We start from the raw sequence: 17,726 nt of genomic DNA, 5'->3' as shown, positions 1-17,726 counted from the left end.
ACAGGATGTAATTCATGCCGAGCGGAGCGCTATGGGAGTGTCGAGACAAATTATACAATAGATCCTCCTGATTAACTCCAGAATTATGAGGCAAAAGAGATAATTTAGCTCCCCCCCTCATGCTTGTGGTAAAACACGAACAAATTTAGCACTACTGATGAGTAATGCGCTTATTTCGCGTCCCGTGTTCCCCCATTTGTTCTTCATTATGAGCGTTTATGCGGCAACACAGCAGCTTCTATATGATCTTAAGTATTTGTCTCTTTTTTGTGATTGCAGCTGGGAAATAGAAAACGCACGGCATGTTGAGGAATCGTCGCCAGACTGCAAAAAAACAAAACAAAAAAAAAAACACCTCATACTGCTTCAGTCAGCAGAGTGCTGTGGAAATCAAACATATTGCTGTGCGTTTGGAGCGCACGGGGTGCCGGGCGCCGTTTTGGAAGAAAGACAATAGTTCAACAGCCGGTGCTTGGCTGTTTTGTCTTGTGGGATGCTGCAGTGGGGGGTTGGGGGGGTGGGGGTGGCGGGTTTACTGCGCTCGGAGAAAATGCACACATGCACTCGATTGAACAAGTGTTCCATCGACGGGAGAGTGTGAAGGTCAGCAGAGCTTACCCGGTGTCCCAGAGAGAGTAGAAACGGCCACTCCACGGCGCGATGTATCCTGGAAACAGAAGACAATCGATGAGGAGAGGCTCGTCGTGCCACGCTCTCCATTCAAATGGTCTGATTCAAGGAGAGCGCTGGTGGCCGCGACGAGGCGCCCGCTGAATAGCGTTCACCTGACGACGGACGGCGATGATGCTGGAGCTCGCGGCAATTTTTTTTTAGCAAAGTGCTCGGTCAATATCCGGAATTTGGCTCAGCTGGCAGTCGCACACAGTGAGAGCTTAAAACCAACTGTGCACTTTAAATAAATACGCAGCACAACATAGTATCTGACCTACAGGATGAGAAGCGTAACGGAGACGGCCTGAGGGTGAAAAGAATGGATGTCTGGAGTCTGTCGACTGGCTTTCAGTCGAAACTAGAAAAAAAAAAACATATAAATCGCAAATATTCTGTTGGAAAGCAACTTTATGAACTTTGTGGTCTTATTTTCATCTTAAAAATGATAAATATTAATGACCAGATAAACAAGGAAAAGTTTTTATAAAGTGCTGAGAGTCAATGTGTAGAATTACTGACGAGTTGCAAAAAATTTAATCTGATGGTGTTCTGTTTCTTCCGAGTTAAAAAACAGATTTTAGGGAAACCTTAAAAAAAAGAAACAAGCTCATTTAAAGACTTCTTCTTAATTACTCAAGGAGGGATCTGAAGCATCTCTTCACAGCTTGAAAATTAAAATCCTTTTTTGTTTCGTCTGGTTAAAGCTTCTGTTTGAAAGAACACATTTCTGTCTTTATATCACTTTAACTCAGTGATTTGGGAGAGATTGTTATTAATCCTTTATCAGGCAAGTGACCATATTAGTATGATTTTCTGCGGTTATCAAACCAACCTTGGCAAAGCTTTACTTACTCTCCCGTTAGAGGCTTTCTACATTATGCAACTAGTATCACAATGTCCAATGTATTCAGGGAGTTCATGCAGATCGTAGCGATAAGAGTCGCACAAGCTTTCAGAACCGCGCCAAGAAATCCAACGACAAATGTATTACTTTTTTTAAAATCCTGAACTAACTAAACCAGAATCTCTCAGAAAACCCTTCTTGGGTGAGAAAAGGTCAGACACAAAGAAAGAAGCAAGAAAATAAAAAGTTTACTAAAGCAAATACACCACAGATAATGTATTATATCGACGACACGATGTTGCTATGATACGATTAAGAGTAATGAAAAATAAGAGAAAAAGAAAAAGACAAATCCATCTCAACTATTGGCTGTTCACATTTTTTCAAGAAAAAAAGAACAAGGGGAAAAATAACAAGCCAATAAATATTTTTTCAAAGCTTTTTTTTTTTTCTGTGTGAAGATCCAACATGTTCGTTCGTATCCTGACGCAGACGGATCAATTACTCCAGACGCACTAAACTTCCTTGGTTTGTTGATTACCATAAAATATGTGGGCTCAGAATGAGAAAATAATAACTGCGAAACAAACTAATTGTTGTATACCCACGCTCATTAAGGTGGCCTGGAAATAAAGCTCTGACACTATTTAAAGATGAAATGTGCCACTGGTTTAATATCATCTGATACGTACGACGTCTCCTTTGTCGCAGATAAATTAGATTTCTGACTTTGTACCGAAGGGAACAAGGGAGAGGAAGGTGAGAACAAAGACTGACGTTTCAAAACTGGGTGCTTTATATAAAAGAATAAATAAAAAGGAAATACATTTTCTCTTTGATGCAAAGCTTATGCAAATTAAATGCGTTTATGAATCTCTTTTGTCAAAGCCGTTAAAAACTTATGAGTCATTTTCTAAGTTTTGAGGATAGCCACAAAAACAGATTGGGTAATCAGAGCAGCCGCAAACCTTGTTTTTTTCTCTCTCGGAAATTATTTCTAATTATTACTTTAATGACGATATGTTCACCGTATTATTCAAAACTTGGCAGATTCAATTAAAAAACCTATTCTCACAGTTTTACAAGTTGGATTGAAAAAGTGCTGAACTGTAATAGTGAGGATAGCAGTTGAAATGGAGCGTTCAAAGGTGGCAAATATTCATATTTATGACATGCAGCCATGTTTTCTGTCCTCTATAGTTGAAAACCTAGAAAAAAGAAGAAAAAAAACTGCAGTGGGGTAAGTGTCAATGGTGAAATTACATTCTATTGATGCTATTTAATTACTGAAATTGACTTGTTTATAAATGTAACTGAAACCATTTAAGCTGCAAATGAAACTGCACAGGGCATTTTATGTGCGCATACAAATGTCTTATTTTGGTCGGGCTTTGATCTGGAATACATTTCCAGCTCTGAACTGTTGCCCGGGGCTCTCGGAGTCACTCGCGCACGCACATCCACACGTGCGCAGACGGGAACGACAAACGCCTCGCTCACGCGCTTCGCACTTTGGGACGGGCTCGCGGCTGCTGCGCCATGCCACTCCGTGACTCTCCAGAAGGGCTCGTGACTAATGTGTTTAATCAAAGTGATGCTGAAATCGATAACATTTTATTTATTAAAAGGAGCACTTTTTATATATGGAGTTACGGAGCCTTAAACCAAAGCGGTCCGGAGAGAAGAGGGGTGGGGAAACATTAAAGAGTGAGATGGAGATATTTAGGGAGGTGATTTGAAGGATGACACTGATTTAAACAATCGATATTTGGCTCCGAGTTGAAAATATTGAAGAAGAAAAAAAACACCACCGCCCGGGCTGCTGTAATGTAGACGAAACAGTCTGGCACTTTGGAGTGAATCACGCGCATTCTGGTTCTCAATGCTGGCATTCCACTGACGCCGCTCAGATGGCTGACAGATCACAGCGTTTACCAGATGAAGCCGGCGGACTTCTGCACGTGCATACGGACGGACGGACGGTGGGTCGGGGGGCGCTGGGAAATGTGCGTGAGTGAAAGCCTGGCAACCGTGCTTACAAGAATCTGAATTGAAAGGAAGCCGGCCAAAGTGAGGCGAGTATTTGAAGCAGCGCGCTCATATTTTATAAAGCTGATAAATATTACACAGTAGAAGAAGGTGTGCACACGGAAACCAAGGCGGATGTCCGCTCATCTTCTAGTCAAATATTTATGCTTAATGGAGTGCGTTTCTTTCGTGTATAGACGTTGTAAACGGAAAAAAATATTGGTTTCTGTGCGGATAGTTTCTTATGTAATGTGCAGAAGATGTAGTCACATTAAAGTGTTGGCGTGTGGAAGCAGATTCCAACAGAAACCTGAGAAAGTAAGTAAAACCTTGTGTTTCTGCCATATTATTTCTCTAAGTGCATAGTGACTCCAATAACCATCTATACATAATACACCCAGGGTAGTGGACCGTTCTCAACTCAAGTTCAGCTTTCTTCACAACATAAATGTCAAAACTGTATTTCACAAATGTGTCTTTAAGAGAGAAAGGGATTTTCAACAAAGCATTTGTAACAAGCAAAACCAGTTTTCTTTTGGATGGGCACAGGATCATAAAAACTCCATGAAATGTGTGTAAAGAATGCCGAGCGACCGTAGAGACGTGACGGGTAAGTCGGAGGTTGTTGTCTTAAAGAACACAAAGCTGTGTGGTGGTTTAGAAAACAGGCTCAGAACCAACAGTCCGCTGATCAATAGCTCACTGTCGATCGGCGCTGTGACTCCCTCAACGAGGCTCCATCAGGAAGGACTTCTGCTAGAACGCTCATGTGCTTGATTTGACATTCAGATCCAGAAGGAAGTGGCCAAAATGTCGTCTTTGGAGCTTCATTTGGTTCCTGCGCGGAAATTCACATGACGATCGTGTACTTGTGTTTTCAAAACTTTGTGCCGCCTTTAAATAAAACATAACGTCGACTTGTCCGTCAACCAAATGAAATCAATAAACAGCAACAACAGTTGAAGCTGAAGCACTGAAATTGATAAGATGATAAATAATAAACACAGGAAAGGTGATACGAAAGAGCTTGTCGGCTCCCATCTTACAGTCTGTTGAAGCTAACAGGGGAACAGTTTGTGGTAACACACTGTTTCACAACAAAGGAAAAAGAGAACTGTGTGGTGGGAAGGCATTTTCAGAGCAACGCTTCCAAAGTACAAAACTTGCTTGACCTGAAGGTATGTCTGGAGTCTGAATGCATCTCCCCCTCTCGGTCCAAACACTTCACCGGGAGACACGTGAAACCAGTAAACAGCTCCGACGCGGCATTGGAAACGGAAAACATTACAACAATGATGAGCAGGACTCCAGACAGTACTGAAGCTCTCATCTTACAGTTTACACATACACCTTTTAAAACGAGTGTATTTCCAAAAACAAAGTGTGTAAGGAATTGATTGTTATTCTCCGTAATCCATCCATCATTTTAACACTTCATCACGGGGAGAAAAAAGATTTTCAAAAATGGCCCTGTTGAAATCTGTTTCACCAACATTTACATTCACTGGCATTTACTGCACCAGTACATGTGGATGTTGTGGTCTGACCCGACAACTTTTTATTTACCGTTTGTAACGGAGATCAAAATGTTTCTGTCTGCAGGCTGCTGTATCTGTCCTCCTGAATCAAACTCCTCACCAGGAGACAAATAACGTCAATAACCTGCAACTGTAACCCCGAGCGATGTTCCGCGGCCACACGGTGAAATAATGAAGAGAAACATTAACAGTGACAAAGTTCGACCAGCTGGTTGCGCTAATTGGGGTTCGACCGGGCCAGGCGAAACACGCCACAGATTCACACGAGAAGCCATTCGATAAAGAGCAAGTCCTCAACAAGTTCCCCGATGTGCGTGGCTGCAGTATCCGTATCGGTTTAGATTTGTTTATCGTTTGCCTACCAGGTTTAATTTTCTGACAAACAGAGGGCTGATTAGCAGCCAGCTGGAGAGGGCTTCAGGTCAGACCATCAGGGGATAGTGGATAGTACACTAAAAAAAAAAAAATGAAACAAGTATAATATGGCTGAAATCCCAGATCGGGATCAGTGTCAGAACAGAGACGACTGATCCTTGCACAAAAGGAGAGTTATTCACCATATCTCAGCCAAACGCGCAGCAGCTTATTCCATATTATGCTAATTCAATGACGCATAGACAGACAGGAGTGAATTCATTACCATCCTCCGTGTTATTATCTGTAAATTACAATCTTATTAGGATGAAATTAGACATTCAAACTACACGAGGACATGCCACATCTGCATTGTTAGTGTTTGATTTGCATGTGTGATTACGCAACGCAGCGGGAGGGTTTTTTCCAACAAAAATATCACCGCAGACTTTACATGAATCAAATGTTACATTTCTCAGGTTGTGCTCGCAAATTTCTGTTGTCAACAACCTAATTTCTCAGACGATACACGATGAAACTGCAGGATTGGCTTACATGGAAACTGTCATTATTGTCAATATTATATCTGTTGTACTGTTGTGGGCGATGAAGAGGAAACGCAGCAGAGAAAACTGAAACAAAGTCTTTGTTTATCAGCCGGTATTAAACAAAAGCGGTTTGGTGGTGGGGCATTAATTAAAACGCGATTTAGGTTGCTTTTACATTCAAATTGTTACTTTTTTCTGATCTTAGCGCATGCTGAATTAGCCGTTTGTTTATGTTGTGCAAAATACATACTGAATAACGAGAAGTCCCCTCATCCGCCAAGTCTGGTTGCTGACTGATGATAACTGCTTACGAGAGCGGTTCCAGCCAATGATTTTTCATTTGATTTTGGTTTTTTTAAATCTAAATGAATCTTTTGAGAATTTTTTCCCCCCAATTAATTTGGCCTATAAACTGCCAGCAAAATGTCTGACGCAGAGTCCCGGAGCACCAGCTGACGTCTCAATGTGAATGTTTCATCTGACTTTCAGAAAGCTCGACGGCGGAGTCACGCCGAGGTGAAGCCGCCACGGAAACTCTCAGATTTGACTTTGCTGGATGCAAAGAGCCAGATTGAGCACTTTTATGTCGACAATGAGCCACTGGGTGCGTCGGTGTGTGAAGTTGTGCGTCGTGGGCATACGGACCTGTGTATGTGAGATAGATCACGGTGAGGAAGACGACGCAGGCGGCGAGAGAGACTCCGAGGAAGAACAGCGTCTGAAACTCCTGTCTGGTCAGCCTGTCCTTCAGGTACTGCAGGAAAGCGTAAGCCTGGAGGAGCGCGAACACACCTGAGGGGAGAGGCAGAGAGACAAATGAAGGAGCGAGCAAACACGGCGGAATATTTGAGGAGGGCTCTGATTGATGCCGTCGTCCTGCGGGCGAACAAAGCGGGGGTTTTGCGTGGTTAAGAAGCTCTGTTGTCGTTCCTGGCAGGATCCTGCACAAAGCGGCGTGCGATACCCCCCCCCCCCCCTCCGGCTGTTCGCCGGGGAAGTGAAAGACAAATACCGCAGGACGACAGATTTCAAATGCATGAGACAGATCTGTGTAAATAAAAGCCCTTCTCTCGTTCCCTTCCCCTTCGGCCACACTTCTCTCCTCCATCCTTTTGCTTTCCTCGGAGCCGTTCTTTTCTCCAGCGCGTCTCTCTGTTTGGCGGATTCAGGATACGTTATTTAAAAAAAAAAAAAAAAAAAAAAAAAAAAATTGAAACGAGGGTAGCCCGGTTTCTCTCTCTTTCATCACACAACATCCTTTAACGGACCTTTTGTGAATCCTTCCGACTCCCCTGCGATCCGCCCGCCCACAGGAGGTGTCGCCCACTTTCAAGGTTAAAGCCTCGAACCGTCTCCCGGAGAGCTGCCATTGTGCCAACATGCTTGTCACTACCTGCCACTCCGCTCTGCTGCCTCAAGGGCTGACATCTCCACGGTACCGACAAGTCCGTGGCTTCAGTCGCTGCCTCACACCCACCCACCCCCCCCCACCCCTCCCACACCCCCCTGCTGTGCTCCATGAACGCAACCGCCAGATGTTGCAAGCAGCTGCTACGCAGACAACATAGAAAAAAAACCCCACTTGAAGATAAGAAGTCATGCTTCTATTTTTTTTGGGGGGGGGGGGGGGGGGGGGGGGGGTGCTACATTCTTCTAAGGCTCCCATCTCGCTTGTTTGTGTTGCAGACGCCCAGGAAAACGGGGACACTTCAATATGCACCTGCTGCGGTCTTTAGTGAATCCCTCAAGAAAAAAGGAAACGGAAAAAAAAGAAACGGGAAAAAAAAAAAAAAAGATGACGCTGCTTTCCCAAAGCTGCCAACAGCTGTAAATGGATGCAACAATCCTCTGTGTACGCACGCACCCGTCCATGCTGTCAGGCAGCAGATGGGCACACTCTTGAGAAGTGATACTCAACAAGCTTTAATAAACTAACCACAAGCCAAAATGAAAAGTACTTAAAGTTCTGAACCCATATGGGCGACACGCGAAGCTGGCTGCCTCTTTCTGTCTCGGTGGATGTTATTCTTCACGTTCGCCTGCAGACGGAGCGTGGCCGACGCCGAAGAGCACAAGAGGATCCAGTGTGCATCCACTGGCAGGTGCTTCGGGTATCAAGCCACTGTACAGTCACACTTTCACCAGATGGAGGACGGCAGTCAGCCTTAACCTTCTCCGCCCGGTGTTTTGTGGCAGGTTGGATAAACGGAAACTGTTTATGCACCCTGTGTGTCCTTGTATTGAAAAAAAAAAAGAAGAAGACTAAGAAGACAAATAAAATCCAGACAGACTGTCTGCTCAATTACGTTGTTTGACTTGTAAAGAGGAAATTCTATAGAGAGCTGAGATGAAAAACAATTTCAAAGCAATTCAAGCTAAGAGATGTCTGTATTAGTCAACACAAATTCAACATCTCACCTCAACTGAATAGTTTGTTTAGGTTAGATTGCAGAAAAACATTTTCATTCACTCATAAAAATATTAATAAGAGCTGCCTCAAGTACAAAGAAATTCCACTTGTGTGTTTACAAACCAAAAACACGAATATATGAGTCTGCATTAAAGATATTTGCACAAAATGGGTAATTTAAAAAAAAGGAAAAAAGTTAAATTAAGCTCCCAGAGCTGCCAAATCTCATTTGGCAACTCTGAGCTCGACTGAATTATACAGGAAGCGAAGCTTCAACACAGCTGGAGGGAAAAAGACGCTGCAATAATTCTTTGAGGGTGAAACAATATGATCAGTTCATTAAGGGATGGAGGTCAATCATCAGTGGTGGTGAGCAGCACTAGGAGCTGATTCGGGCAAGTAAAATCATTTGGTTGAGAAAAAAAAAGCATGACTTGAATATTAGTTTAGAAAAGAGTGAACGGTGTAAAGGATTGAAAGAAAGACACAGGAAGAACAGGCTAAATATGGTTTCTTTACATGTCTAAATTGCGACCTGCATTTCAAGCATTGTACTGCCGTCTTTGTCATTTACACTGGTCGAACATGAGCTAAACTGCACAACGCTGCCCCACAGGTCATCCGTGGTATTACTACTAAGAGCACTTGGCAGGTATATTCAGCCGTTTGCGACTTTTGAGAACGACTGAGGAACATCTTTGAATATAAACAACATTTTCCAGGGATTGCTGCGTGCATTGTCGGATAAACCGACATTCATGGTGAATGTTCTAGTAGGGAATTTGCTCTTCGGTGAGGGTGGGACTTACCGGCAGCAGCCATGTGCTCGCTGGTCCTGATTGGCTGGAAGCCGACGAAAGGAACCTGCATCGACAGCACGAGCCCCACGATGAAGAAGGTGCTGTAAGCTGTGAAGTGGAAAACACAACAAACACAATATATTTAATTAGAACCTGTACATGAAAGGGCAGGCATCCAAACAATCAAAATAAAGCGGAGCAACGCTGTTCTGCTCCTTCACTCCAGTTTGGGTCCCACTCAGGGAAATCTACCTCAGTAGAGGTATTTAAAGCCTATTGATTTTCACTGTTGTACCTCAGAGGCAGTAAATATAAAACACCTCATCTAATGTCATTTACTGAGAAAATGGGAGCTGGCTCGGCGCAGTGTGGCGGGGAGGCCTGGAGTGAGACGACGGTGCTGAGAACAGTGAAACTCCCACCTTAGTAGCTGGGGGGGGGGAACCGATTCGCAGACGCACCAGCTTAATTAAGATTTCATACTCTTCCTGAAGAGTGTGCCTCTTTTTTGAAGTAGTTTTGACCGCCCTCAGCAATCTCTTCTTCACACAGCTGCTATTGACTCAAGACAGAGCGAGATGAATTGAGAGGGAACACAGACTGCGAGGCGTTTTATTAAACAAGGACTTTCTATTTTTCTTTTTTGTGCGTTACTTGGTTGTGACGGAGACACCTGGCTCTGAAAACGAGACGGGGTATATGAGGCGTGGAGGGAAGGCACAGCCGCAGAGCGGGTGCCTGAATGCCTCTTCTGACGTGTGAATCTGTGGCACGTGCATCTTTCATTTGCAGGAGGTCGTTGGCTGATCCTCGGGCTGCGAAACAGGAACATTTTCCAGCTCATCTCACAGCCCGGCTTCGTGGAGCCGAGTTTGGAGATGGAGCAGAGGTAGGTCAGATCCCCTTCACGATGAAGAGGATGTTTATTCATCTCAAAAGCTCTCAGCTTTGTCGTTACCGCAACTGCGACGGATAATCATGCAGAGATGGTACTTGACATAGTACCATTCATTTTGACCACATCAGGAGAGTCTGCTGCTGGGTAATGGCTCAACTTGATGTGTAGATGGTGAAGGGGTATGAAGAATCGTAGAGCTGCAGGGTGTTCTGTGTGATTTTTCCCTATTTTTATTTCAACATTATTTCACCCGGTGTCTCATTAAGGTGAAGATCTATTTCGCAAGGCAGCAGCAAGAGCAAAATCACAATTGCAATATAACAAGAACCTACAAACATGTATAGATGTATAGACTGCAATGAAATGGTACAATAAAACACAGGATGGATAATCAGCCACAGTCGGCTCTCCAGAGAAACATTACTCCCCCACGAACTTCTCATGATATTCTCAACCTAGTTACGATCAAAAGTTGCATTAAACAAACAATTTCCATCACGACTTGACTTCTTTTCCCACAGTCAAAAAAAAAAAAAAAAAAGTTGAGGGCTATAAATCATTTTGGCAGATTCGATTACCGAGGGGCAAATCTTTTCAGAGTGCAGGCCATTACCGACATGAAAATGATAATTACATTTTTCAAGAGAAATGATAAAAATAAGAAAAGACGCCGATTTGCAGTGCAAAGGAGAAGCATCTTTAACGTCATACCACACAACGTCTCTTCACCGCGTGTTTATTGTATCATTTTCTACAGTGCAGCTTAACACTGAAAACCTCTGAACTATGGATGAACATAATCATGTTGCATCAGAATGTTGTTTCTTTTTATAGATTCTTTAAAGTTAGTTACTTTACATGAATTTCAATTAACAGGTGAGTCTTGTAAAGAGTGAACGTGTGGGTTTCCTTGCCTTGTTAATGTATTTGAGACCATTGGTTGAAGTGTGCAGCAGCGGCGTTGGCACACAACAAACAGTCCTTTTTCATTACCGTTCTAATCCTCCGATTACTGAAAGTACTGGGAAAATACAGCGGAAGCTCGCTACCTCATGGGCTGGAGAATATCAACAGCATGAACGGCATATTAAGAGTTTGTGAAAACATGCAAAGGGTTTTGCCGGCAGCATTCCGGAGAGAGAGAGAGAGAAAGGATTTCAGATTGGAATTATTTCAGGGGGTTAATGGTGGCCGCTGGTGCTTCCTTCCACCAAAACAAAGTTAAAATGTGGAGTTGTCAACTTGAAATGTGATGAGATTTGACCGTTTAATGTAATCTAGAGACATTTTCGTTTTGGCAAGAATTTTGGCCACCCTGGAAGTCAAAAATTTGAAGAAAAAAAAATAAAAAATAAAGCCTGTGGTCAAATAAACAAAATGATACTGATGACTAAATGATAAACAAAACTGGATGGATGGGTGATGTTAGGTGGCTGTATTCAGTGTTGAGTGGGTGTGTGGAAGTCTGCACAGTGTGAGCATAGGAATGAGGCTACAGGGTGTTTGAACTCGATTCGGATTCAAACGCAGAGGCGACGACATCGGGGAGACGCCGAGGGGGAAAAACGAGTGAGAATACGGGCTCCGTTTCAGCTGCCGCCGAGTGTGGGGGAGTTTCAAATATCAAGTCGCATGCTGAAAGTTAGCGTCGGCTTTAATAACTTATGCGCCGCGTGCGCCTCACCGATGTAGACTCTTCTGCTGTAGCGTTGCATCAGCAGCAGCACAAACACATGCAGGGGAATCAGGTTGATGATGAACACGTAGCCTCCCCACGCCGACACCTGGAAAATACACAAAGACATAGAGAAATGTCAGGTTCTGTAGATATCGAAAGCCCCCCCCCCCCCCTCCAGCAAGAACACGGGAGAATCTTTCTGGGAAAAGACTTTTCGTCTTGTATTTGATGTCATGTGTTGTCAAGATTTCTGTTACTGCCTAAAGCGTATTTATGGACAACCAGAGCTGATCAAGCACGTGACGTCGGGTTTGCAGCCTCACACTCCTGTAGGGCTCCAGCACAATGATCCATTTTTAATCCCTGGCAATGTGCGATGAAATCAGGCTGCTGGACATTTCCAATTCAGCCATTGACTCTAAATTTTCTTCCTGGGTTTGAAAATGGAAGCTTGGCTCGTATCAATGATTCTAATCATCAATTATTTTTCCAATTACTCTGATAATCTGCGCATTGTTTCATCTTCAAAATGCCTTAAACTTGTGCTGAAATGATATTACCGTTTACAGCTGTTTGGATTCATTCAACCATCCAATGCTTTCTTCAAGCCTGGGTAGAGAACATGCAAACTCCAGAGCCAGACTTGAGCCGCAAACATTCTTATTATGAGATGAGTGTTAACCACTGCATCGCTATCGACATACTATTGGGATTCATACGGCATAAAAAGTGACTCGTCTGAGGGTAGTTGGACACTTCAAATTTTAAACATGCCTAAATGTTAAATACTCTTCATATAGTGTCTGCAAATGTCATAAGCATCACTTATAGTTTTGCAGAAAAAGTTAATTTATCATTTGAACTCATCATCATGCATTAAAAATAAAAGTAGAAATTGAAATGGTGTCCCCCAGAATCCTAGATTTTTACAACTGAAGCTTCCTGCCCCACACAGTTTGAAAACCTCTCTCAAATACCAGGAAGAGACTCATTTAAACGATGTAAAGTCTTACTACCTTTCACCATTACACCATAAGCAGGCAGCCATGAAAACCTGACATATATAGAATCTATAAAAACCAGACAATCAACTTGAGATGCACCAATAACTTTAAAAAGCACCACTAAAATCCCACCTCAACCATTTTAGTGGCCTGCTAAGCATCGCATTACTGGATGTGGATGAGTGGGCCATAAAACGACGCCGCTAAAAAACATGGCTGACAACTTTTCAACTGCGTGTTCTTGTCTACCGGAAAAGGGCAAATGGGAGCGGTGAGAGCACTCCTCAGAAAGACACAAGAGGCTGGAGGAGAGAGACAAAGACTCCAGAGAGAGCACGGCAGAGGGAAAGTGAGAGAAAACTCAGCAAGAAGGCAGTGAATTAAACAGCAGAGAATACGTTTACACAAACTGTTGGAGCCTTTATCCACAACAGCTTGTCAAAAGGGGCCTCATTGCACCTGCTAAGAGCGATGAAAAGAGCGATCATTATTTATTACAAAAAAAAAAAAACAACCCCAAAAAAACTGCCCGTCATGTCTAATTGATAAAAACATTAATATCCCACATTAAGGCAGAGTGAAAGGGGGGGGGGGGGGGGGGGATCTAAATAAGTTCCTCGCCGGTGCAATTATCTTTTGGCAGTCATTTGCATCTGTTCTTTCATATGGTGACAGCCAATTAGTAGCATGTGAACCGTAACTTGAATGAATACCAGCTATGACTTCAATTTAAGACTCATTTTCAGTGTTGACACAAGGACGGCTGATAAAGTCAGTGACGCTGACTGACTGGAAACTAATTGAAAACACAACATAGAGGGAGCAGCGAGCGAACGAGGCGACCAGCTGCACAACTCGACTAAACACACCGTGTCCTTTTTTTTTTGTGTGTGTGTGTGTGTGTGTGCGCGGGAGCATGACAAAACTCAGGAAAACTGAAGATGCAGAGTAGGAGTGAAAGGAAGTGTGGAGGAGTGTTAAAAAACAAAACTCATCTGGCACATGTACTTAAAATCATCCCATAACATACCCTCATCTGCAGTGTCAATGCCCCCCCAAAACATGTGGATTGAAATTGAAAAGGATTGAAAAGACAGCACAGCCTTCTGTGGAGTTTAAAAACACAACGGCCTGTGATTCTGGGAGGTAAACCTAATAAAAGAGGTCTTTAAAATATCGATCCTTCCGACATTAGTGAGGAGCAATATCGACTCAGAAGTCAGAAAACGTTTTTTCGAAGGGTTGTCATTAACCTCTGATGGAGAGGAGGGGGAGGGGCTGAATGTTCTGTTTGGGGGGAGTTGGACAATCGCAGCGCAAAGAATTCTCGTGGTGGTTAACAATTTTCACTTTATTCCCTTTCAACAGACAAAATATCTCTGCCCGCCGAGGAAGCAATGATGCGGTATAAATTTGAGGCTATCTGGAGCAGTGATGGACTGGACTGTTTCATCACCATCCCGGCTGGCCGACACGTCCAAGTGTCCTTGGGAAAGACACTGAAGATGCGACTCGTCCTCCGTTGCTCGTTTCAATGGCTGTAGCGGCTAAACGGTGCTTTGTCCGGCAGTCATGTTTCCATGACTACCGCTACAGACCACGGTGTTTGTCTTTTTATTATTGCATTGTTATTCAGACCTACTGAAAGCCCCTCTCCACGAGGCGTTTAACAAACATCGGATACTTTATTCCTCTTCCGCTCATCGGACTATGGGAGCCATCGCAGTTCAAATTTGTGGCGAAGGTGGAGATAAATATCAAGCGGCCAAAAAAGTGTCAAATCAACAGCAGGAATTTTTCCACTGTGCAGATTAACGATAGTCTGCGGTGACGACACGGTCCTTCTGAGGCGCCCGGTGCTGGGTATTTTAAAAGCTCTGCGTCCCCACAGCCTTCACACTCGGGTTGAATCACAGCAGGGCTTGTGATTCAACCCGGGAGAGAACCGATGAACAGACCTGTTCCGTTTCACATTTGCGCAGATTCACTGCACTAATAGCAGCGGCAATCGTGTCGACCACGCCATTCAGGTCAAAGTCAGACCAATATTCAAAAACACCTCTATCATGTGATAGCTTGAGCAGATCATGTTGTTCGGCCAGGACTTCATTTTGATTTCCGACTGATGTCCTCAGCTTGCCAGGTTTCACAAAGACGCTCCCTCTTGTATTTTTTTGGACCTGCCCACGTTTAAAGCAGCCGAAGTTCAGAATGCTTCCGCAAATTCCTGGATGTGGCATTCATAGGAAGAGTTGTTTGAAAAAGTCCTTGATTCACAAGGTTGGAGGGGCAATTTCCATCTCTGCCGATGCCTGAGGGTCCTCGGGGAAGATGATGAACCCCAAATTGCTCCCAATTGAAAGCTAAAACACTGCAGAGCAGTCGGCACCATCAGTGTGTGAATGCATGAATGTGACTGAGGAGCAGCTGAACGAAATACACAAAATGTGAATACTGGATTATCGTCATGATTTTTTCTTGATTTACATATTTTCTTGTTTTGCCTCATGTACACATTTAATATATGTAAGGCTTGGCTGGGAAAAATCATTATCACAATAATCCAAGGAGTGCAAATCGCCGAAAAGAAAAGAAAAGAAAAAAAAAAACAATTGCTGTGGAAGTTTCATGGGAACTATTTGTCAAGCCAGTTGTTTAATTAGCTTTTTGTGTACATATATTTTGTTGCCAGTGTCAACGCAACCAAAAGAGATGCATCGCATATGCAAACACAGCTGAAAGCCACGCTAAAAGCTCTGCAGCACGGCAGTTATTCTTTCTGCTGAACAAAGCCAGCCGCTCTATTAGATCACAGTGACGGTAATAACATCGTTGACATGTTGACATGGCCCAGGTACAATTTTAATCTGAATCAAAATGGTGATACGAGCAACTGAAGGTCTATGCAATTCTTCACGCCAGACCATGAATACAGATGAATACATTCTCATTTAGTTCTGCCCAGAACAAGTCAGAGTGAGAAATGAAAACATCAATATGGCAGAGAGTTGAACTCAGTGTCCACAATTCAGGACAAACAACTTGACTGCCATTTTACTTCGAACTTCAAAAGCACAATGAAACAAGAATGGGTCAAACTGTCCTTCTCGTCACATTAAAAGACCTTGTGAAAATGAATGCTTGCAACCGAATCCAATGCTCTATGTGTGTGTGTGTGTGTGTGTGTGTGTGTGTGTGTGTGCGTGTGTGCGCGTGAGATCCACTGTTTGAAATTGCGGCTCAAACATTCTGGCCTTCTTTTCGAGTGACGGGGTTAACAGCAGAGGGCAGGAATCAGAAAATGTTCAGAGCCAAGTCATTGAGCTGTTATCACTCAGAATTTCAGACCCGGCTTATCTGATGACCACGAGGCCACTGTGAAGAGAATCCAGAGAACCCGGCAAGCAACGGAGAGGCTTTACTTTGTGTACCCGTGTATGTGCAGGGCCATGCCTCACTTTCCTTGGACTTTGGGAAAGTCGCATAGAATTCCGTGGTCCAAGATGCATCGGGTACAAATACTGTAGGTATTGTACAGTTTGTATGGAAAAGTATAGAGTTGCGTTAAGGTTCTGCTGTAATTGTGATAGACTGGAAACAGGAACACGTGCCAAATACTACATTTACACACCTTAAAAAACAAAAAAAAATCAAATATATATATATAGATAGTGCATTAAGCCAAATAAAAATGGACTTTAAAAATCCAAGTCAAAACAAAGAATGGATTGCAGTGCTGTGCATGTATACTGGAACAAAGCCAATAGCCTAAGAAACAGACAAGAAGATGCCGTATAAAGAGAAATAATAGAGAAATACTATAGTATATCTACTGACAACGTCAATCAAGAATGGAAACAGGCCCCCTCCACTTTTAAAGTAATTAAATACGTAAATCTCCAGAATCAAATGCCACTCTGACATCGATTTCACGGGCCCTTTGAGGTTAAGGTGCGGCGCTTGCCAATCCTGTCCATCAATGTGAGGCTTCAACAAAGTGGGTGTGTGTGTGGGCGCATGCATGCCTGCTTGCAGATGTTTTCCAACACGCTCCGGTTTGGTGTCGTGATCATTTATCAGGGGATGGAAATGAGTGTTGTTGTGTTAGTATTTACATGGCCTTCTTCAAATACCAGCCAAGACTATCTGGATGATTAAGGCTTTGAAGGTCTTCAAATACATATCATCTATGCCTGGAAAATGTGGCAGCCGAACTTCAAATTACACCATCGCCAATAGTCCAAACTGTCTGCTTTCATTTAAAGTGGATTTCAATTCAGCCGAGGACACTTACTCTCATACGCATTGGGTGTAATGCAGGTTTTGTACAGACTCGATGCGATTACAAATATACTGCTGTGCTTTCACATCAGTGTCTGCAATTCCAGACCTCATGCTGGAAACAGATTATATTCATGTTAAAGTTTTAAAGATAACATTTTGTACATGTACAAAATTATACTCGACTAGTATTATTGCTATTTTTTATTGATGTTTGATTCTTGGTATTTTTTTTAAAATGTACCAGGGATGATTTCAATACTGATGATATGTTATGCAGTGGTTTCCATCATGCTCTTACAGAGTGTTAGTTGCTATGTGGGTTTGTATTATTGTTCACTGCTGAGCAATATAGACCTACAAATCTTTCAGATGACCCCGCACAGGAAGTTTGTTTATGTAGCGTCCCAATGTGCTTTCCTTGTAGGAAGAAGAGCGGCTGTGCTTGAAAGGTCACCATGGCGTGGTGATATACTGAATATAAGATTACTTGAAAATACTTATTCCAGTCTGTGGACTCGACTCTTGACAGTCTGACAGTTTTCTCTTCAGTATCAGCCATGCTTTCAAGTGCATTCAGTCTCCGAGGGGGCCGAAAGGTTTTCAATGGATCCTTTTTTTGCGCCATATCATTATGTCTGCCTGCATACGATGCTGATCACTCGGGGCTA

The 17,726-nt window shown here is 43.1% G+C and overlaps 1 protein-coding gene across 1 annotated transcript in view; it reads right to left on the bottom strand.

Annotated features, from left to right (window-relative positions):
- LOC308144905 (dolichyl-diphosphooligosaccharide--protein glycosyltransferase subunit STT3B) overlaps window positions 1–17,726 on the bottom strand; it is a 94,011-nt gene that overhangs the window by 12,943 nt on the left and 63,342 nt on the right. The window contains exons 5-8 of the mRNA XM_080516184.1: window positions 11,777–11,876; window positions 9,204–9,302; window positions 6,630–6,776; window positions 619–667 (exon numbers count right to left, since the gene is read on the bottom strand). Coding sequence (XP_080372310.1) covers window positions 619–667; window positions 6,630–6,776; window positions 9,204–9,302; window positions 11,777–11,876 — 395 coding nt within the window. The remainder of the gene's footprint in view (window positions 1–618; window positions 668–6,629; window positions 6,777–9,203; window positions 9,303–11,776; window positions 11,877–17,726) is intronic.

Source organism: Blennius ocellaris, assembly GCF_963422515.1.
Source record: "Blennius ocellaris genome assembly, chromosome: 20".
NCBI lineage: Eukaryota > Metazoa > Chordata > Actinopteri > Blenniiformes > Blenniidae > Blennius > Blennius ocellaris.
The sequence above is the reverse complement of the archived record's forward strand: the minus strand, read 5'-3'. Positions and strand labels throughout refer to the sequence as shown.